The 19206-nt window shown below is 49.9% G+C and overlaps 1 protein-coding gene across 1 annotated transcript in view; it reads left to right on the forward strand.

Annotated features, from left to right (window-relative positions):
* Positions 1 to 19206, forward strand: part of DHRS12 (dehydrogenase/reductase 12) — a 43627-nt gene that overhangs the window by 2192 nt on the left and 22229 nt on the right. Inside the window, 6 exon segments of the mRNA XM_081815503.1 lie at positions 7810 to 7904; positions 12231 to 12339; positions 12342 to 12366; positions 14053 to 14135; positions 18846 to 18858; positions 18861 to 18937. Coding sequence (XP_081671629.1) covers positions 7810 to 7904; positions 12231 to 12339; positions 12342 to 12366; positions 14053 to 14135; positions 18846 to 18858; positions 18861 to 18937 — 402 coding nt within the window.

Raw genomic sequence — 19206 nt, forward strand, 5'->3', positions numbered from 1 at the left:
GTTCCAAAGGCAAAGAGAAGGCAGCTCGTACTTTCTGCAGAGTGGGCGTGGCATTCAGGGTTTGCACGTACGGCAGGTTCTAATAAGGCCCCCAAAGTCTCATGACTCAAAATGTCTCTCTGTTCTGATTGCCTTCTGTTCACCCCATTGGTGAGAGAGGGGTCCCTCGCCCTAAAGAGTAGGAGATGGCTGAACACCCCACAGTTGACCCTGGGCAGATGCGAATGATGGGAGTTTCTTAGCCACGTGTGTTCACAGCCCGGGGGAGGAGGACACGGCATGCGATGCAGGGCCCCATGGAGGTTGCACACGGGAACAGAGCGACCAACCAGGGCACGCAGGGGCCATGCTCTGTAGTAATGAGAGGCTGGGGTAACCTCTGGTTCCGGTGGGCGGATGTGAAGGGCTTGTTTGAACCACGTCTGGGGTGCGGCCAGTTGCATAAGGGAGCTAGCAGGTGGGAGCCTTTCCTGTTGGATGGGGGGCGTCTCTGCTCAGAGCAGGGAACTCGTGGTTAGTCCTCTGAGCCTCACTGAGGCTCAAAGATGTCAAGGCAGCTCATGAAATCTGGGGCCTTCAAATACACCTTCCAAGATCAATCTCTACCTTTATTTGCCTATATTCCCTGTGTTACTTAGTCCTGGATTCAAATCTGGATTTGAACTTTCTCAGTCACCAAAGCAGAAGGGAGATACAGTCAACGATGAGATATACATTGTCCCTGAAGTCAAAAAAAGAAAAGCCCCTCACACCATCAGTACCTAGGTTAGAACACTCACTTCCCGAACAACTCTGCCCCTGGTCGGTAGCTCCGAGCTCCTCCAGCCTTCTGATGATTTTCCCCACCATTGCAAAAATCTTGCAGTCTGATGGGATTCTTCCAAACCAATTTTTTTACTCTTTATTTCTTCATTTGAATATTTCTGCTTTAAAATGTCTGTAGCCTGTGCTTTTCCATAGCCAGAAAAAAAAAAAGGCATTTCACAAATCAATTTACAGTTTATAAGTTTGTTTATAAAGAAGCCAGTGTCCATTCAGCCGCCAGTAAACTGGGGGACGTGGGTGTAGCCCAGATCCCGCTGGTATGCCCTGTGCCAGCCTGGTGGGCCCACCCCAGACTACTCTGGTGTTGTGGCTGATGGCTCACACCTGCAGCCTTTCCTGGAGACCCCTCCTTGGTTAGTGGAGCCAGCTTGCCAGGACATGCACCAGAGTGACCCCCTCCCCGCCCCCCAACATCCACAGTTACTCATAGCGTAGGATGAGTTGGGGAAGAGGGAGTAAAAGCTCAACCCTCTTGCTTCAGGGCAGGTTAAGCTCTGTGGTGTCACTGAGAATCTGAAGCTTTCTGCGGGATCAGGCCAGACTTCATGAGAAGCCACATCCTTCCCCAACTTCTTCCTTTTCCCGGTGCTTCTTCCCTCACTCGCATTCTAATCTCTCCCAAGACTACTCCATTAGTCCATCACTTTCCACAAAGCTCCACCTGGGGCTCTGTCTCCAGGGAACCTGACCTAGGACAGGGCTATTCCTCCACAGCTGGAGACAGGAGATAAATCAATAGTATAAAGCCCTTTTATTTTCCCAAAATGACTGTTTTACAACTTTTTGTAATTATTATAAAAGTGATACATGCTTATGGATAAGCATTCAGGTAGAGGCAGAGGGTATAAAGTAAAATGTAAAAGATTTCACACCCTATCACAACTCCCAGTCCCAGTCCCCTGAAAGGTGACCAGTGCTCATTTTTTAGTATCCTTTTGGAACATGTCTATGTATATATAACCATAAGTTATATCAAATTAGTCACATTATTCTGCAACCTGCTTTTTTCCACTTGCTATATCATGAACTTTCCATTATGGATGCAAAGAGATCTGCCTTCAAAAATGCCCCATATTCATAAGATTCATTTAAATAGGCACATTCTCTGTTACTGGCATGTTTTTTCCATGAATCAAAATGGAAAGACCAGTAATCTGACATTTTATTTTGCCAAATGAACAACTGAGAGCTCAGTTGGGGAAAACAGTTGTCATTTCCCCCCTTGTGTGTCTGGTGAAATGAGCCCAACTCAACCAAAACACTTGATGAAATTAGTTGCCGAGCCTTTTGGATTAAGGCCATGTGACTCACCTGAGGGAAACTCAATGGTCCTCAACAATGGATTAAAGCCAGTGAGAGAAAAGAAGTGGAGTCGGTTCTAAATTATGCACATCCACAAAACCTCATACCTAAGGAGCAAACTGTAATTTCAATATTGCATGTGTGTGAGGGTATGTGGATAATTAAGGTATATTAAGCAAAGAAGACAAGACGGGGGCACAGCAGATTGCACAGAAATTATCAGAAGCATTTTAAGATACAGAACAAAAAATAATAATGCAACACAAAGAGATGCCATCTCACACCCATTTGAGTGGCCATTCTACAACCATAACAACAAGAGAAACCAGAAAATAACAAGTGTCAGTAAGGATGGGAAGAAATTGGAACCCTCGTGCAACATTGGTGGGAATGTAAAATGGTGCTGCTGTTACGGAAAACCTTATGAAGTTTCCTCAAAAAATTAAAAATAGAATTGCCATGGGATCCAGCAATTCCACTTCTGGTTATACACCCAAAAGAACTGAAAGCAGGATCTTGAAAAGATATTTGTACACCAGCGTCCACCAGCATTATTCATAATAGCTAAGAGATGGAAGCAAGGCAAATGTCCATCAACAGATAAGTTGATAAGCAAAATGTGCTGTATTTACTATGGAATATTATTCAACCTTAAGAAGGAAGAAAATTCTGGGGCGCCTGGGTGGCTCAGTCAGTTAAGCGTCTGCCTTCGGCTCAGGTCATGATCCTGGAGTCCCTGGATCGAGCCCCACATCAGGCTCCCTGCTCAGTGGGGAGTCTGCTTCTGCCTCCCCTCCCCACCCCTGTTCCTGCTCTCTTGCTCACTCTCTCTCTCTCAAATAAATAAAATCTTAAAAAAAAAAAAAGGAAGAAAATTCTGACACACAATACAACATGGATAAAGCTTGAAGACATTACGCTAAGTGCACGTAATCAGTCATAAAAGGACAAATACTGTATGATTCTACTAATATGAGGTACCTAGAATAGTCAAAGTCACAGAGACAGAAAGTGGAGGGATTGTTGCCAGGGGCTGGGGGGTGGGGAGGAGAGTTAGTGTTTAATGGGGTACCGAGTTTCAGCTTTGTAAGATGACAAAGTTCTGGAGATGGATGGTGGTGATGGTATAATGTGAATGTACTTAAAACCACTGAACTGTGCATTTAAAAATGATTAAGATGATGAATTTTATGGTATGTATATTTTGCCACAATAAAAAATAAGACATAAATGAAACTGTATTCCTCAGTCCTTCCAAGCCTCCCCAGGATGATCAAATGGCCCAGGACTGAATAGCGGACAAGGGCAGGGTCGTTGCAGGTGTAGATAAGGGATGCACGCTCACAGGCTCAAAACCCAATCTCACTCTGTTACTCTGGGTCTTAGTGCCCGGCCCCCCAGCATGCTCCCCCTTGAGTCTCTGAGTGCCTCTAGCTTGGCGGGGAGTCCTTGGAGGGGTGTGAAATGGAGGGCAGGGGAGGAATGCTGGTAGAGGGAACCGAGGGGACTATGAGTCACCCATTTGAACACAGGAACCAGTCAACACACCAAAAAAGGGGAGGAGTTTCCAGCCCGATGGAAGTGGCTAGAAGAAGAACCTGAGGAGAACCCACTATGAGAGGTGTTCCATCCGTACAGAAAAGGCGTGAAGGCTGTCCGGTTGGAATCCTGGTTGTGCTGCTTTCTAGATTCTCACGTGATCTTGGACACGCTACTGAAATTCTCTATGCTGCAGGCTCGTTTGAAGTGAGCTTAGAACAGTGCTGGGCACATAGCAAGTAGAGTATGAGTATTTGTTAAATAAGAGGAAAGGTTTTTATTTCAGCCTCCCTACTATGCTGTGAGGACTAGACAGTTAACACTGCTGTGTAGAGGGGAAACGGAGGCTCAGGGAGGTCAAGTGTCTCCTCTGAAGAGGTGTCAGAGCTGAATGTGGGTCTTCTGACTCTCGATCCCAGTCCCTGCCACCTCTGTGTCTGCCTGTCTCTCCCTGCCCCGCCAGTGGCCCTTCTCCTGAGCGGCAGGGGGACCTAGGTGGTACAGGGAAGTAGGTGAGGGCCAGCTACGACAACCTCCAGGCTCTCATTCGACCCCCACCCCTGAGCTCCCACTGCCTTTGCATTGGGAACGGAACCGGCTTGCCATGAAACTAGAGCTCTAGAAACAGACACCATGAGAGTTTCAGACCAACACGAGCCCCATTTTCAGGAAATCACCTCCTTCATCAGCTTGGGTACATGGAGACTGACCGACCCAGGCTTCACGACTGCCCTGCCCTTGGCCCAGCTCACCACTACCATCTCTAGTTCTGGGAAGGAGGACAAGGGAAACAAAGTGGACCTTTGCATGTTTTTTATTTGGATAGCTAATTCATGCACATAGTACAAAATTCAAAGGCTCAAAAGGGTATTCAGTGTAAACCGAGTCTCTCTCCCACCCTGGTTCCCCAGTGCCAAAGCTCTTCCTAGAGATCCCCACTGTGAAAGGAAGGAAACCCTTACATCAAATGGATTTGTTCTTTAGGAAGTTGGTTCAGATGGACAGCAGACAGCCCTGGAGTGAACCAGTCTGGAAAAGCTGGTGGGCATCAAGGGACTCAGGGCACAACCAGAAAGGTACTTCTAAATCGGGTCTGGCTTCCTGCTGGGTGGTTGTGTGAGCCACTGCATGGGAGCGTCATTGTCTGCCACGTACATCTCCCCTGGGCTGCTTCTCTCCTCCTTTAGTGTCGCCTTGGGTTTCTTATAATCAGACTTTTGTAATTAAGGCTGGGAGCCCCTAACCCCGTTATTGTCATTACAGAAGAGACCAGTTCTTGAATCCATGCACAAACAGGGTCAGGACCTGTGCATGATCCACGCTGAGGAGTCAAAGGGACCAGCATCAGAGACCTTCTTCCCCACCCCCAGCCTCATCCTCCCTTCCTTTCTGTTCCTTTCCCTTCGCCCTCATTTCTCTTCCCCACCCCCAAGTCCACATTAAAGACATACAAAGAGCAGTGCCTGGGCTTCCTATGGATTTAGGATTTATGCTTATTCACCTTATTATCTAAGTGGTTTTGCCAGGTAAAATATTAAGGCACCACTGCCATTATAACCTTGTCTTCCATGATCTCATTGGCAGCTGGTGTTGCCATGACAACTGGGCTGGAGAAATTGGTACTGAGCTTCGGTGGAAGACGATGCGAACACTGGGGTGTGTGTGTGTGTCTGCAGTCTTCCTATCATGTATATCTGTTGTGTGAGAAGCCATGGATTTCTCAGGCCACACCTTCTGCTTCTCCTTCAAGTTGGGTCTAAATTAGCTTTAGGACTCTAAATCAACTGGAAGGAAGCTTTGGAGGAGGCTTTCTTTGTTTGGTTTATTGGGTAGCAAATTGAAAGCTGGGACACATAAGAAATATTTTAGAGTCTTTCTACCCATGTGAAATGAAGCAGCTACCCCCACTCAGTGTCACTCTTAAAAACACCTTGGGCTTAACTTATTTAAAATTTTTATGTAATTCTCTTATTAAATATAGAAAGTCAGAGCTAGAAGGGACCCCACATGTCATCTGTTTCCCCCTTTCATTTGGTAAGAAAACTAAGGCCCAGAGAGGCTAAGTGACTTGCTGCATACAGTATGGCTCCAGCATGGACACTATGACTTCAGCTAAGGGACTTACTCCTTTAAGTCTCAATTTGCTCATCTGTAAAATGGGGATAATATCAAGAGCCACTTTACTAGGTCACTGTAAGGCTTAAGTGAGATAATCCCAATGCTTGGCACATATCAAGCCCTCAATAAATTTTATCATTATTACCCCAGGTCACACTGGGAATCAGAAATAGGACAAAAATCCAGCTGAGCTAACTCCTACTTAAACTGGAGCCTTTTCCCATTAATCCTGTCCTGTCCTCTGTTTCTTTTTGTGTATATGTTCCTTGTCAGCCAGGGGAGAGTGGAAGGCCCTTCTGAGGTGGCGGTTGTCTTTTCTTACAACCTCCCATGATGTGTGTATAATGCACACACTAGGTACCCTGTGGATGCTTGTTGATTTGAGGATAAACATTACATGCTTCGTGCCCTCATGGACGATCGACTGAATGTACATGGCATGGCTATACTGTAAGGGGAGAAAGGAATAGAAGGACAAATTTAAGGAGGGAAGTGAACACTTTTTGATCACTTCAGATGAAACCAGGCATTTTGCTAAGCTCTTTACAAAAGTGTTTAATCATCACCATAACCTCAGGAGGTGATGAGGTGAGCATATTCATTCCCATTCTATGAATAAGAACACTGAGAAAGAGTGGCTATGCAGCGTGCCCGGGGAGGTTTGCACGCCAGGTTGAGAGCTGGCCTTCCACCCAACCTTTCACTTCAAGGTGCGGCTGATGCCCTCAATAGACTCTGGTCCGAAACAATTTCTCACCCCTCTGCGAGCCAAAAGCTTATTTCCTGAGGTGGTGAGTTCCGGGATGCAGAGCGGACTGACACCTTTTCCATCACTGACACAAAGAAGAGTATACAAAGCACAGTTGTGTAGCTCTGGGAATCTAAAATATTCCCCCAGCCAAACCAGACTGGTATTGAAAGTCACACCAGGCTGGGCGGTTTTACAGAAGGCCTCCTTTCATCACTCTGTCAGGAATAAGAGCAATGCAGTAGAACCTCACAGTCCTGTTCAGAGGAACACACTGTTCTGGGGAAACTTATTTCAAAAGAGATTCTGACGTAAAAACCCATCCACTTGGTGGGGGTGGGGGGTAGTGATCCTCTATCTCACATCCTAGGCAATGAGGCCATGAAACCAGCAGGTCTCTGTACCTCTTAGGTAAGAGTCGCTCCGTCTCTGGGCGAGCTGGGTACAGCAGTACAGAATTTAACTGAGTGCCCCGTCTCTCAATTAGGGACGGAGGTGAGATGTGGACAGGGATGCCTGATGGCGCGTACACAACAGGGCTAGATGACTTCACTGGGATCTAGACCTGCACAGCAACCATGCTTTGCTTACACTGTATGTTTTCTGGAGTTTGGGGGGTGGGGGTGGGGGGCCGATGGAGATTTGGAGGAGATAAAGGGGCCCTCCTTGGCACCGCATGAAGTCGCCGAACTAGGGGCAGACGTTCAGATTTAGAAGACAGACTTACCTCTCCGGTGGGCGACCCAGCCCTGCCTCTTGCCAGATGTCACTGTGTTCACATTACCAATCTGACTCATTGCACCTGCTGGAGAGGGGAGCTGTATCGCTGCTGAGTTACTCGGGACATTACCAGCAATAAGCTCATTAGGAACCTGGGAAGTGCTAGTTATCACAACACCCCTTATGATGAAGCTCATCAGATGGAGAAATCTTTTTAATATCATTGAGCCTAATCTTTTTAATTCCGCACGATTTTCTGGGTAAGCACTTTCTACGAGGTGAGTTGCGGTGCCATCTTTGCATCCCAGCCATACCCAGCAGACAGGTATCCCCTAAACACATACTGACGCCCGCTTTCAACCCCGAGGTGACTAGGTGGCCCTGAGTGCGGCCCGCAGCAGGCCCCGCCCTCCCGCTCCCTGCGCTCTGAGCCTGGGGCAGGAGTGGGCGCTGGGCCAAGCCTTACGGGAGACCCTGCCGCATTCCGCGTAGAGAAGAGCCCCGGAGACCGCGGCTCTTACATAACTGGAATGACGTAACCGCTGGCGGCTCCCGAGGGCGGGGGCAGCGGGGGCAGCGAGAGGGCGGGCCCCACCGCGTCCCTCCACCGCAGCGCCGCGAGGCTCGCCGAGGGGCTGCGCGAATACACCAAGTAAGACGGCGCGGGCGGCCGAGGGTGCAGCGCCGGGTGGGCGGGGCCGCTGGCCGTCACGTGGCCCGCCTCGGCGCGGGCGAGCAGGGTTGGCGGGGATGCGCCCGGGACTTCGCGATCTCGCTGGACCGACGAAGCGACAGTGGCACCCGCAGGCTAGCAGCCCGCGGGCACACATACAGGGCGGGCAGAGTGCAGCTCCCGGACGCTCGGGGACCCGGCTGGCGCCCGAGGGGCGGGGCTTTGCCGCGCCTGGGCCGGGACCCACTGAGGGCAGGCGGCCCGCGGGCCTCGGAGTCCCTGGGCGTTACCTTGGCGCCCTGCAGGGCGTGCTCGGGTGACTGCGCTGGGCTGCTGTCGGCGTCAGGCCGGGCGAGCTCTAAACTGCTGCCGAGGGCGCTGGCTTAGAACTTTCCTGGGTGTGTTTTTTTCTCACCAATAAAACGCAGCTTGTGGACTGTGACCTCTGGCGCCAGCTGGAACATTCCGAACGCGGGTTTCGGGGCCGGTGTCCACTGGGCACCGTGTGAGCTTGATGAACGGTGCTTGATGATTTCACTGGCCTGGTGGTAACCCTCGCTGTGCCCTAGCCGGTTCTCCACCTCATTGTGATTTTAAGGGGCGGCCAGTTCCCGGGGATGGAGAGATGGGTTTTATCTTAGAATTAATTAGGCTTATGCAGTGGTTCGCAATCCTGTCTGAATAACGGGGCAAGAATTTAAAATACCAGTTTCGGGCCCTGCCCCTAGAGATTCTGATTCAGTTGGTCCGCACCGGGGCCTACACTGACATTTTGTAGAAATCCTCCAGGTGATTCTCTTGCGGCCTGGTCATCTGAGAGACTCTGTCTCCTCCCTGCACGAGGGTTTTTATCAGTTCCTAAGGCAGCCCCGCACATTTCCATCATTCCAAGGGGAGGCAAGCGGCGGCTTCTCCCTTCTCTTCACCCCACATACTTTTGGAAAAAGTGCTTGTTTTTCTCAGGAGGCAGGACTGCAGATAATGGTGGGAAGTGTAACCGTCAACCCTGCCCCCCAACCCCCAGATTTAGGCAAGTACAGTGGCAGCCTCTTTCTTTCAAAGGGGTGCACTCTGGCGGTGGCCGCTATTTGCTGGGTGTTTCCATGTTACACAGAGAGCAGCCCCAAGAGCTTGAGTCAGCTTCCTGCCCTGGGAAAGCAGGCTTCTGAAAGTCTCTCCCCAGACTCGTTCACGGAGTGGGAGGGGTGCAATCCAGGTGGGTCTCCCTGTTGTTGTACATTTAGTGAAATGGAGGGAAAGATAATTCCTTATTTTGATTCCAGTGTGAGAGTCACTGTAGTTTGGGTTTATGCTGTTTTTTCTTGGCACACCATGACTTTTATAAAGCTCCCCTATATTGATCTATGCAACAGTACCAAGTCACTGTTCCCTAAACTTGCCTGAACCTAAGAATTACCTGGAACAAATTAAAAAGACAACAAAACCTGATTCCTAAGTCCCTCACAGAAGTAGGTGGGGCCTAGGCAAATTCCATATTGGGTAAATTGGGGGAAACATGCCTAGGAGCTCGCCCCTTGGTGATTCCTATCTTCAGGGGTTCAGGAAGCACTAAGTACAGTGGTTGCTCAGTTTGAGTCAAAATCATCCGGAGGGCGTGTGACCACGCCCTCGGTAGACCAAGACCATGTTTCTAGCAGGTTCCCAGGTGACGCTAAAGCTGCTTGTGTGGCGCTCATCCTTTAAGCATCACTGGTGTAGTACAAGGTGCCCCAGGCTGGGTGTTAAAAGAATGGAAACCCTCCTTTGGCTTTATGACCTACCATTTTGTGATCTTAGGCAAGTCATTCATTTCCTCTCTGCACTGAAAAACAGGGACTGATATCAAGAGTTTGTGAAGATAAAATACTTCCCCAGAAAGTGGATGGGGGATACAAAAAAGCCAAATCTTACTGTTTTTTAAGATTTTACTTATTTATTTGAGAGAGAACACGCACGCGTGCAAGCGAGAGAGCACAAGCAGGGGGAGCAGCAGAGGGAGAGAGAGAAGCAGACTCCCCGCTGAGCAGGGAGCCCGATGGGGGACTCAATCCCAAGACCCTGGGATCATGACCTGAGCCAAAAGCAGACGCTTAACCAACTGAGCCACCCAGGGCCCCCCCAAACCTTATTGTTAACAACAGATTGACCCAGGACAGGATCATGCACCGAAGACAAATAGCAGGGAGGAAGGACAGAAGGAGGGTGTGACATGCCCTGCAGGCCAGCCTGGCACCGCCCTCTGGCATGGCTCACAGCCTAGAGCTTGAGGAAGAGGTTTAATCCACAGGAGCTGCCCTCGGCAAACCTTAGTGTTTAATAGGATCAGCGTGGTCATCCAGAGGCTCAGGTCTCCTCTAGCTAGGTGTCAGAGAGAAAAGCCTCTGGGCTTCCTGCCCCTGAAGGAGGGGATCTTCAGGGCAGTTAGTTGCAGGTTCTCTGTGGCCTCCTCTTCTGGCTCTTTTGTGGTTTGGGAAGGTCTCACTTGTTCCCCACCAGTACCTGCCCTTGGCTAGGACCCTGTTCATTGACTCCAGGGCCTTAGCCCTTTCTGAGGAACTGCTTGCTTCTGCAAGAAAATTCTTTCACAGTGATCCTGCCCCCCCGCCCCCCAACATTTGTGTGGGGAAACACAGCTTCATCTTTGGTTATAGTTTAAGATGCTCTCAAAGTCCCTAATGATTTGGAGGGCCGGGATGGGGGTGGGGGGCAAATGAGGAGCTCAGTTTTGAACACGGGGATTATTGATGTCATTATTAATAATAGTAATATTAATAGTAACTACAATGTATTGAGCTCTTAATTTAGTCCAAGTCTGGTAATAAATGCCTTGCGTACATCTCCTCTAGGCTGCCCAATAGTTAGCTTTTATCTTCCCTTCTCTGCAGAAAAGTCTCCTCTTCTGGGCTGCAGGAGCCCAGAAAGGTTAAGTCAACACAGGAGATGGCAGAGCTCTTAAGAAGCAGAGCTGTGATTTAAACCCAAGTTTTTTGACCCAAAGCCCTTATTATTGATATTCTTTTTAGCTTCAAGTCAGCCTCCCAGGAAGCTTCGGCATAGTCCGCCGTCTTGCCCGCTGCACTGCGCCACGAGCAGCAGAAGCGGTGGGAAGGGTGTTCTCTGAGCTGCCCTGGACATTCCGTGAGTCGGAGGGAGGGCGGGAACAGGAACATTCTTCCTGGTCTCTCGACTGTGAGTCAGGGGCCATGACTGTCCCCAGTCGGTGGCAGTGACTTCCAAACCTAACCTGGGCTCATACACATTCTTTGGCCTCCTCAGCAGTGTCCGGGCTTGTAGTTGGCAGTCGTGCAGGCCCAGGAGCCCAGCCGTTGGCAGTCTGTGTGGAAACACGGTGTGGGGGAGGGTGCTGGGCTTCTCCGAGAACCTTCAGGAGAAAGGGAACTGTTCTCCACTGCAGGGGAGAAATCACTGGGCTCTTTGGGTGAGAGATCCAAGCTCTGAGACCCAGCCTGCCCATGTGTGGGGACACTCCTGCCCTCAGGGCCTCCTCCAGCTAATCCGCCTCCATTCTGCCTCCACCACCCTCAGCCGGTTCCATACCCAGCCAATACCAGGAAAGCAAAGGTGGAAGCGGGAACTCAAACGGCCGAGAGAAACGGCTAAAGAACTCAGGGTTACTTTTATCCAGTGTGATCCCTTTGTGCAAATTAGAAAAGGCAGCTCCTTCGCATGCTTTGCTGCCATCTGCAAGCAGCTGCTCGATGCAGATACAAATGCCCCATCACTGCAATCTGAACAATGCCCCCTAGAGTTGTGCGGCGCACACCCTCTAGCCCCGAAGCAGGCCTTCCCTGAGGCCGTACCGAACTCAGCTACCTTCCTTCCTCCTGCTTCTCTCTGTCCTTGCAAAGCCCCCCACTGCACCCAGTCCTTCTACAGCTAGGTAGAAGGCATGGGCATGATGCCAATGGTTTCCTAAGCTCCTCTTCTTTTCCCCCCGAAATTGGATAAAGGGAAAATAATCCATCTATCAGAGGATTTTGGGGGGGGGAGGGGCACTTCCAGTATCAGAGGCAGTCAGAGAAAGCTGGCTTGGGTGCCAAATTGTTAGAGTCTAATAGTTTTGAAAGTTCAGGAAGCTAATGAGAGAGGAAATGTAAAGCCTGAGAAGATGGGATTGTTCCTGAGCCCAGGGAGGGAAGCAGGGAAGTGACGAAGGAAGGAAGGAGCTGTGTGCTGTGCTGGGGGGGAGTAGTAATGCCCACCCCAGAATTAGGCTTTCTCCCCACACGGCTTTCTGTTCCTGGCTCCTGACAGCCATTCTGTCTATCGGCTTCCTGCTTCCAGGAGTGGCCATGCATCTGCATCTAAGGACTTTGTGCCTGATGCCTTGGAGGTCCAAGTTCCTTGAAAAGCCTTCTTGGTCAGCTGAGGGAACAGTGGCATTGGGAAAAGCAAACTGCTATTGACAGAGCCAAGCGAGGTGAGCAGCCTGCTGTGTGTCCACAGGGCCTCAAGGCCAGCCTGTGGCCGCTCCACACTGGGGAGAGTGCCCAATGTCACAGGCAGGTCAGGGAGGGCCCAGCCAGCATGGCCAGGAGTTGACCGTGATCCCATGAGGACCGGCACAGCTGCTGATTCTCAGCTGTGCATTGAGCTTCCAGCTAGAGGTGGACAGAGCAAGTGACCGGAGGAGCCTTTCCTCAACTCTTAATTAATTCACGGGAGAGCTCAGGTCCTGGCCACACATCGTTAAGAGCAGTGAGGGATTCCAGCCAACTCTGGGCGTCTGAATCACCAGTGGAACTTTAAAAGGGCGTGGATACCCGATCCCCACCTCATGTCTTGTCAGTGAGCATCTGGGGGTGGCGTGGGGAGGAGGGTGGGAGTCCACTGCAGTTTGGCTGTGGACCCTACTTCAGAACCGGTGCCTCCCCGAATAACCTGAGAGGGGAGTGCGTTGAACTTGCTTCCTCCTTCCTGGTGTTCTGGGGTCCAGCCTCCAGGCTTAGAGGGGCTGGGGATGGCCTCCTATTTCACTTCCCTAATCTTGATTTCGTGAAAGGCTCTCTAGGTGCCCCGTAAATTATTTAATCAGCTGAAGTCTTCCTCTGAGTAAATGCCAGAATTTCCTGCATGAATTCAATGGTTCTGGGTCACCAAATGGCACTGTGGTGGCTAGACAAGTCCACCATGTCTTTCCAGAGATTCTTCTCCAGAAAAACGGATGTTCCAGTAGAAGTTGGAGAAATAGGCTGGGAATGTATCACTTCTCCAGACGCTCAAAGTTGTTTTTGTTTTTTGGGTTTTTTTCCTCTGAAATCAAGTTAGGCATTTTTCTGGGGGAATATTATAGCATTTGGAGTTGTATTACATTGTCTGCCAAGTCAGGGTGAGGAATAAGTGCATCTTAGCAACTGGGAGGTCCTCTGAAGTGTTGTGGGGAGGAGGACAGAGCAGAGGGGCTGGTTATATGGTTAGCTGAGAGCCTCCCATGAAACAGACCCCACTTAATAAAGCAAGCTATTTTAAGTGAAGAAATCAGGCTCTGTAATGATTACTTTTTAACTGCCACAGCCAAGGCATTCCCCTTTACATAAACTTTGATTGATGATAGTATGGTCTTTGCTGGAATAGTCTGAGTGCCAATTATGGATTCAGCCATTCAATAAATATTAATCAAGTCCCTGCTACATGTTAGGCCAGTGTTTCTGAACTTGGGCTGAGCATTAGACTCACCTGGGGAGCTTTTAAAACATACCCAGGCCTGGACCCATCATCTGGAGCTTTTAAAAACACCCCAGGCGAGTCTAAAGTGCAGCCCGGTTGTGACCTCTGTGTCAGGTGCCATGTGAGATGCTGGGAATGCAGGTGTAACCAAGAGCGACGCTTCTTAACCTTGATGTGTTCAAACCCCTACAAAAATCAGGACCTTATCCCGGATGCCCCATCAGTCAGCCCATATAGGCAGGAGAGCACCTTCCAGGATCACCTGGCTATTATATCCGCTGCTCTAATTGTGGCAACCATCCATTTAGATTTTCCAGAGGAGTCTCAGTTTCAGGCATTCTTCCTGTGAGCCCGAACGTCTTAATTCATCTGGAAAAGCTGGTCTCCATAGCCACAGCGATCTCTAGAATTCACAGATGGTTTCCTTGAATTCCACCAGGTGGCACAGTTCACCTGGTTTGTCGAGATCAAGACCCAGCTCGAAGTTCCAAAGGTGAGATCATCAGGGAGAGCGCTAAGCAGGTGAGCTGCCTCTCCTGCTGGGGGTTTCTTTCAACCTGACCTCCATCAACTGCGAGAGGGCTGAGCTGCTGCCCGCGCTCCCTGGCTTGGCAGTGGCCGGCTTGGGGTGCTTCTGCTCTGGAAGCAGCCCAGCCACCCGAGCTTTCTAGTGGCTGGGTTTGACCGCTCATCCCGGTCGGCAGGCAGGGGCCAGTCCCTGCTGCAGAGACCTTAGACTGGACGATGACTCTGCTGGGGTTTCCACCGGGGAAGGAGCTCCCGCCGGTGAGACACATCGAAGGGGACTGCAGCACGAAACGCCAAGCTGTAAACTGACCCAATGGCTCTCCAGTAAAGAGGGACAAGAGACATTTAGGTTTTGATGAGAGCCACCTCTTCACAAGAGCTTTCAGAGCCGGCCCACATTTTGTCCTCTGGCTTTTGTAAGAGAGTCGGAGCCAGGACTGTCCACCTAATTTGCGGGACAGCGCAAAATGAGAATGTAGGACCCTGGTGCAAAAAGTATTAAACATTTCAAGACAGTGAAGGCAGAGCACAGAAACGAGTGTGGGGCCCTTCTGAATGTGGGGCCTGTGTACCTGCACAGATTGGCCCCCATGAACTTGGCCCCGAATGGAAAACCCACTGTGAAGTGAGCTCGGGCAGTGTTCTTAGCTTCCCCGAACCTCCGTTTCCTCATCTGAAAAATGGGGTGATATTATTCTATTTTTGAACATATGTTTGAGAGTGAACCATATGTCAGGCCGCGTGCTAGGAGCTGCAGAGATGATAAGACGGAAGAGGCCCCTGGGAATGGCCCTCAGTTACCATGGCTCCCTCACTTTCGCGGCAGAAAGTCCCTCGAGCCTGCCTTCCAGTCCCGCCCTCACCGCCTCCTCCGCCGCGAACCTGCTTCCCAAGCCGCCCGGGGGCGGGGCCGGGGGTGGGGCAGACAGTGCCCGCCCCCTCAGCCTCGGCGCGTGCCCGGGAGTGGGGGGGGGGGAATGCTCCAGTCTAGAATGGAATATTTTGCATCCGCTCCTGAAGGTGGTTCTTCTTATTTTTCATAACGCTCTCAAAGCAAGTGTCCTTTCTGTTCTCACGGCACGTCTGTGGTCTCCCGCCATCAGATGCCGCACAGAGGCTCCGCGCCAGCAGCGAGAGTGAGGGTCTCTAAATCTTCCTCTACTGTGTGCGCGCCGCGGCGATCTGCGGCTGCAGTTCTTGAGATTGAAAGCTGGCTGTCTGCCTGCTGATAACTTTCAGCTGTGCCTGCTGCAGGACGCAACAAGAATACTAATCTCAGGCCACAGGCAGATGAGGGTTTGCCCGGATTCCAGCCTGCTGTGGTTTGGGCTGCATTTTTTGCAAAGTGGATTTATATGAAAAAAGATGACAGTACGGTTCTGTTTATAATGTTGAGCCGTTTATAATGTTGGGAGGGTAGAGCTGAAAACACGTATTTCCTGGGGTGGGGAGAGAGGCAGCCCTTCACCTCCTGCCTTACACAAGGTGGGGTTGGAGCGCACACAGGGGAGATTCCCTTTTCTTGTGTGTGTGTTTATAGGTGGCCTCCAGCGCTGAGAGCTCCAAGGGCCCAGGGCTGACAGTGCTGTCTGCTCATCCCGGTGGCGTGGTTTCTCTGACTCAGTGTACCCTCCAGGCTCTGCCAGGGGGATCGACTGCTCCCCCCGCCCCGTTTATGAAGAGGCATCACTGGCAGCCTCATGCGGTCTAGCACGTGCAGCCCCCACACAAACGGTGTAGGAAGGAGCTGGGCTCAGCTTTGAGTCCTGGTTCTGTGCTCAGTAGGCTTGTGAGCTTGGGCGGTGTTCTCAGCTTCTGTGAACCCCAGTTTCCCATCTGAAAAGTAGGGGTGATATTACTCTATATTTGAACACGTGTTTGAGTGTGAACCATGTGTCAGGCGGTGTGCTAGGAGCTGGAGACAGAGGTGATAGAGTCAGATACAACCCCTCACAGTCTTGGGAGGGACCAAGTGGTTAACAAGCACCTGCCTGCTCAGCTCTGTAGCACAGTGGGGGCAAATGGGGAGTAGCTGTGCGGACCCCCAACTATGTGTTTCTTTGGCCTTCATATCAGCCAGCTTCCGGCTGGGTTTGGCCATTGAGGAAGAGTGGTAGGTGGTAAGAAGAGAGAAACAGGATATTTGACTTCCCTGGCAACGGCTGGACCTCCTCTGAGGTTCCTCCTCTCGGTGGCGAGCCTGTCTCCTTGGCTCAGGTCACACCACCTCCTCCACTCATTCCTCCAGACCAGGCCGGTGGCTTCCTTCTCCTCCCGATCTTCTGGCTAGGGGCCAGTCCCAGTTAGCTTCTTACCACCTTCATCCTCTGGGGACCGATCCCTGCAGTCAGCTCCCTCTATTGAAAGAGGTTTCGATTAGAAACTTGACTGGCATAACATGATATGTGCTATGACATGGGGAAGTTCAGGGTATACGTTTAGCTCTCAGTCAGTAGGAGAAGATTATTAGTGTTCTCAATATTTTTTATACTAATACTATCATCACTCCCAACCTTACATTCTCTGCTTCAAGCTCCCCAGCTCTCTTGAATCAATGCCGAGAGCGCTGGAGGGACAGGTCCTCTCTGCATGGTTGGGTACAGCGGTGCCTTGGGCAGGAGAGCCTGGGTAGGTGTGCAGCAGGCTGGCCGAGTCAGGTGAGTGTGGGCACCAGGGAAGGTGCAAGGTCCTGTGCGAATCACTGGCTTGGTTTAGCTTCCTGACTACTCAGAATTAATATTAACTAGCACCTCATTCCTATGTAGCGATTTCTACTAAGGATGCATTCATGCACTGTTTTCCATTTGCTCATCAGACTCACGCTCTGACACGGGTAGAGGGGTTCCTGTGATGTCCCCTCATGACTCCTGGGCCACGGAGCAGCTAGATGGTGGCTTGTCTGCAGAAAGGATCCAGTTGAGTTTTGTTCAATTTCGAAGAGTTAGTATGGCGGTGCCCACTGGCTCCGAGGGTCAGCCTTGGCATGTGTAGGTCAGCGGATTGGGGGTTCTGATGCACATGTGTCTGTTCCTAGCTCCTTCCCCTAGTCACAGCAGACTCCTGGCCTATCCTTCTGGATGCTTCCTGGCCTCCTGTTTTCTCCCAGAGGGAGACAGATGATTTCCTTCATCTTTTCACGATGCTTCATTTCAGTGGGCTCCGTGGTTGATTTATCTAGGACAGTGATTCTCTCTTCCATGCTGCTACCTCCGTCCGATGCTGAGACACCCCAGGTGCCTCCAGGAGATTCATGGAGGTTGTGGAATGTTCAAAGTGGAATTGATTTTTGCTCACTTGAATTTTGTTGTTTTTTAAACCTGGATTTTATATGAGTGTTACTGGGCACCGTTGGGTAGGAGAGAATTTTAGGGTGGTTATGGGGAAGAACCCAAAAGAAAGGACTGGGTGTCTACAGGCTCAGTTTGCAGCCATCGGGGTGGGGGTGCTCACCGCCCCACCCGGGAAGGAGTCAGCAGGCAGCCCGTGTCTGCTCTGGCTGAGCCAAGGCCTTCACAGCCTTTTTTTAAAGAGCATAGTCCTGTACACATCATGCTTTTCCTATCCTTTGAAAGTAGAGGAATATTCAGCTGCGCCAGACTGGAGCTGAATATGGTATTTAAGATGACGATAAACCTTCTGAGGCAGGAAAATGTAGGATTTTTCCAGTTTTCTCATTTTCTGAGCCTTTGTTTCAGAGTGAGAAACAATATGTTTTAAGATCAGTAGAAAGAAATTCTGACTACAGTCTTGGGTTCTGTAACTCAGCTAATGGGGAAGCTGAGGCATGGCCCGGAACTCTGCTTCATCAAAGGAATTGTGGCTGTTGCTCAGAACCTGACCTGTAGGGTCAGCTCTCAGGTCTCTGCGGCAGCAGGAGTCTCTGCCTTGGGTTCGGGGTAGGTCACAGATGCCCGCTGCGGCGCAGAGGGCATGTCCTTGCCCCACGGCATACTTAGACTATAAGCCTGATTCCTGTGCCGGGGACAGAGAAGGGGCTGAACAGCCAATATACATTAATCGTCTCCATGTACGGCTGTGTGCACCACCCAGAGGCAAGAGGGGGGCATTCAACATGACTCCTCCATCAAGAAGTCCCCGGTATACTACGGGAGGGAGCTGTGTCCAGCAGTGACTATAACACAAGGTGGAAATTGGTAAACATCATAAGCAAGGACTGAGTCACAAAGGAAGTCGTCATCTAGTAATTACGATGTACCTTAGATCTAGTCTTAAGAGCAAAATATTGACAAAAACCCTAAATGATCAGCAGGAGGAAGCTATACACAGCCATGCTGAAGTATGTTAGGTAACCATAAAAGAAAGAAGGCAGGCTTATAGATAGTTTTAAAAAAACCTCTAAAATATATTAAGTGAGAAATAAGGATGCAGAGCAATGTATAGTCTGATCCTATTTGTATGGAAAGGGGGCACATATTTATAATATGTATATCATGCTTAATATACATAATATATATTATGCTTTAAATATATGTATATAACTACTGTATGTGCTTAAAATATTTCCGGATGATTAAAAGAAACTGTTAGCAGTGGTTTACTGCTGAAGAGTGAGACTGCTACTTTCCATCTTGTATTATCCTCCAAACTATTTTATTTTAAAAACACACATATGTATTTTTTAAATTAAAATATGCTAGTTTATATCTTTTTTAAAAAGCTTTACAACTTTTTTTTCTGGTTTAGAACATCTTTCTGCACATGTGGATTTGTCTGATCCCAAGAATATCTGGAAATTTATTGAAAATTTCAAGCAGGAAAATCAACTCAGTATTCTGGTAAGTTTTATAAACCTAAGGAAAGGATAAATCTCGTGTGTGTACATTTTTCATCTGTGTGGATACAGACTGATATGTAGGTCTGTGGGTCTTTAAGACGACATCTTAGTGAGAATCCTCTATGGTGAGGCCTGCTCATGCAATCAGGTTTACTCACTGGCCTCAAGGGGAGACCCAGCACGTTGTGGGAAACGGGAGGGGACCACCCACTGGGTAGATACTATGGGAAGATGAGGACATTCCATTTTTCATAAAATGATGATGTGTGT

This window comes from Leptonychotes weddellii, chromosome 3 (assembly GCF_054177405.1).
Source record: "Leptonychotes weddellii isolate Sample4059 chromosome 3, ASM5417740v2, whole genome shotgun sequence".
Classification (NCBI taxonomy): Eukaryota; Metazoa; Chordata; class Mammalia; order Carnivora; family Phocidae; genus Leptonychotes; species Leptonychotes weddellii.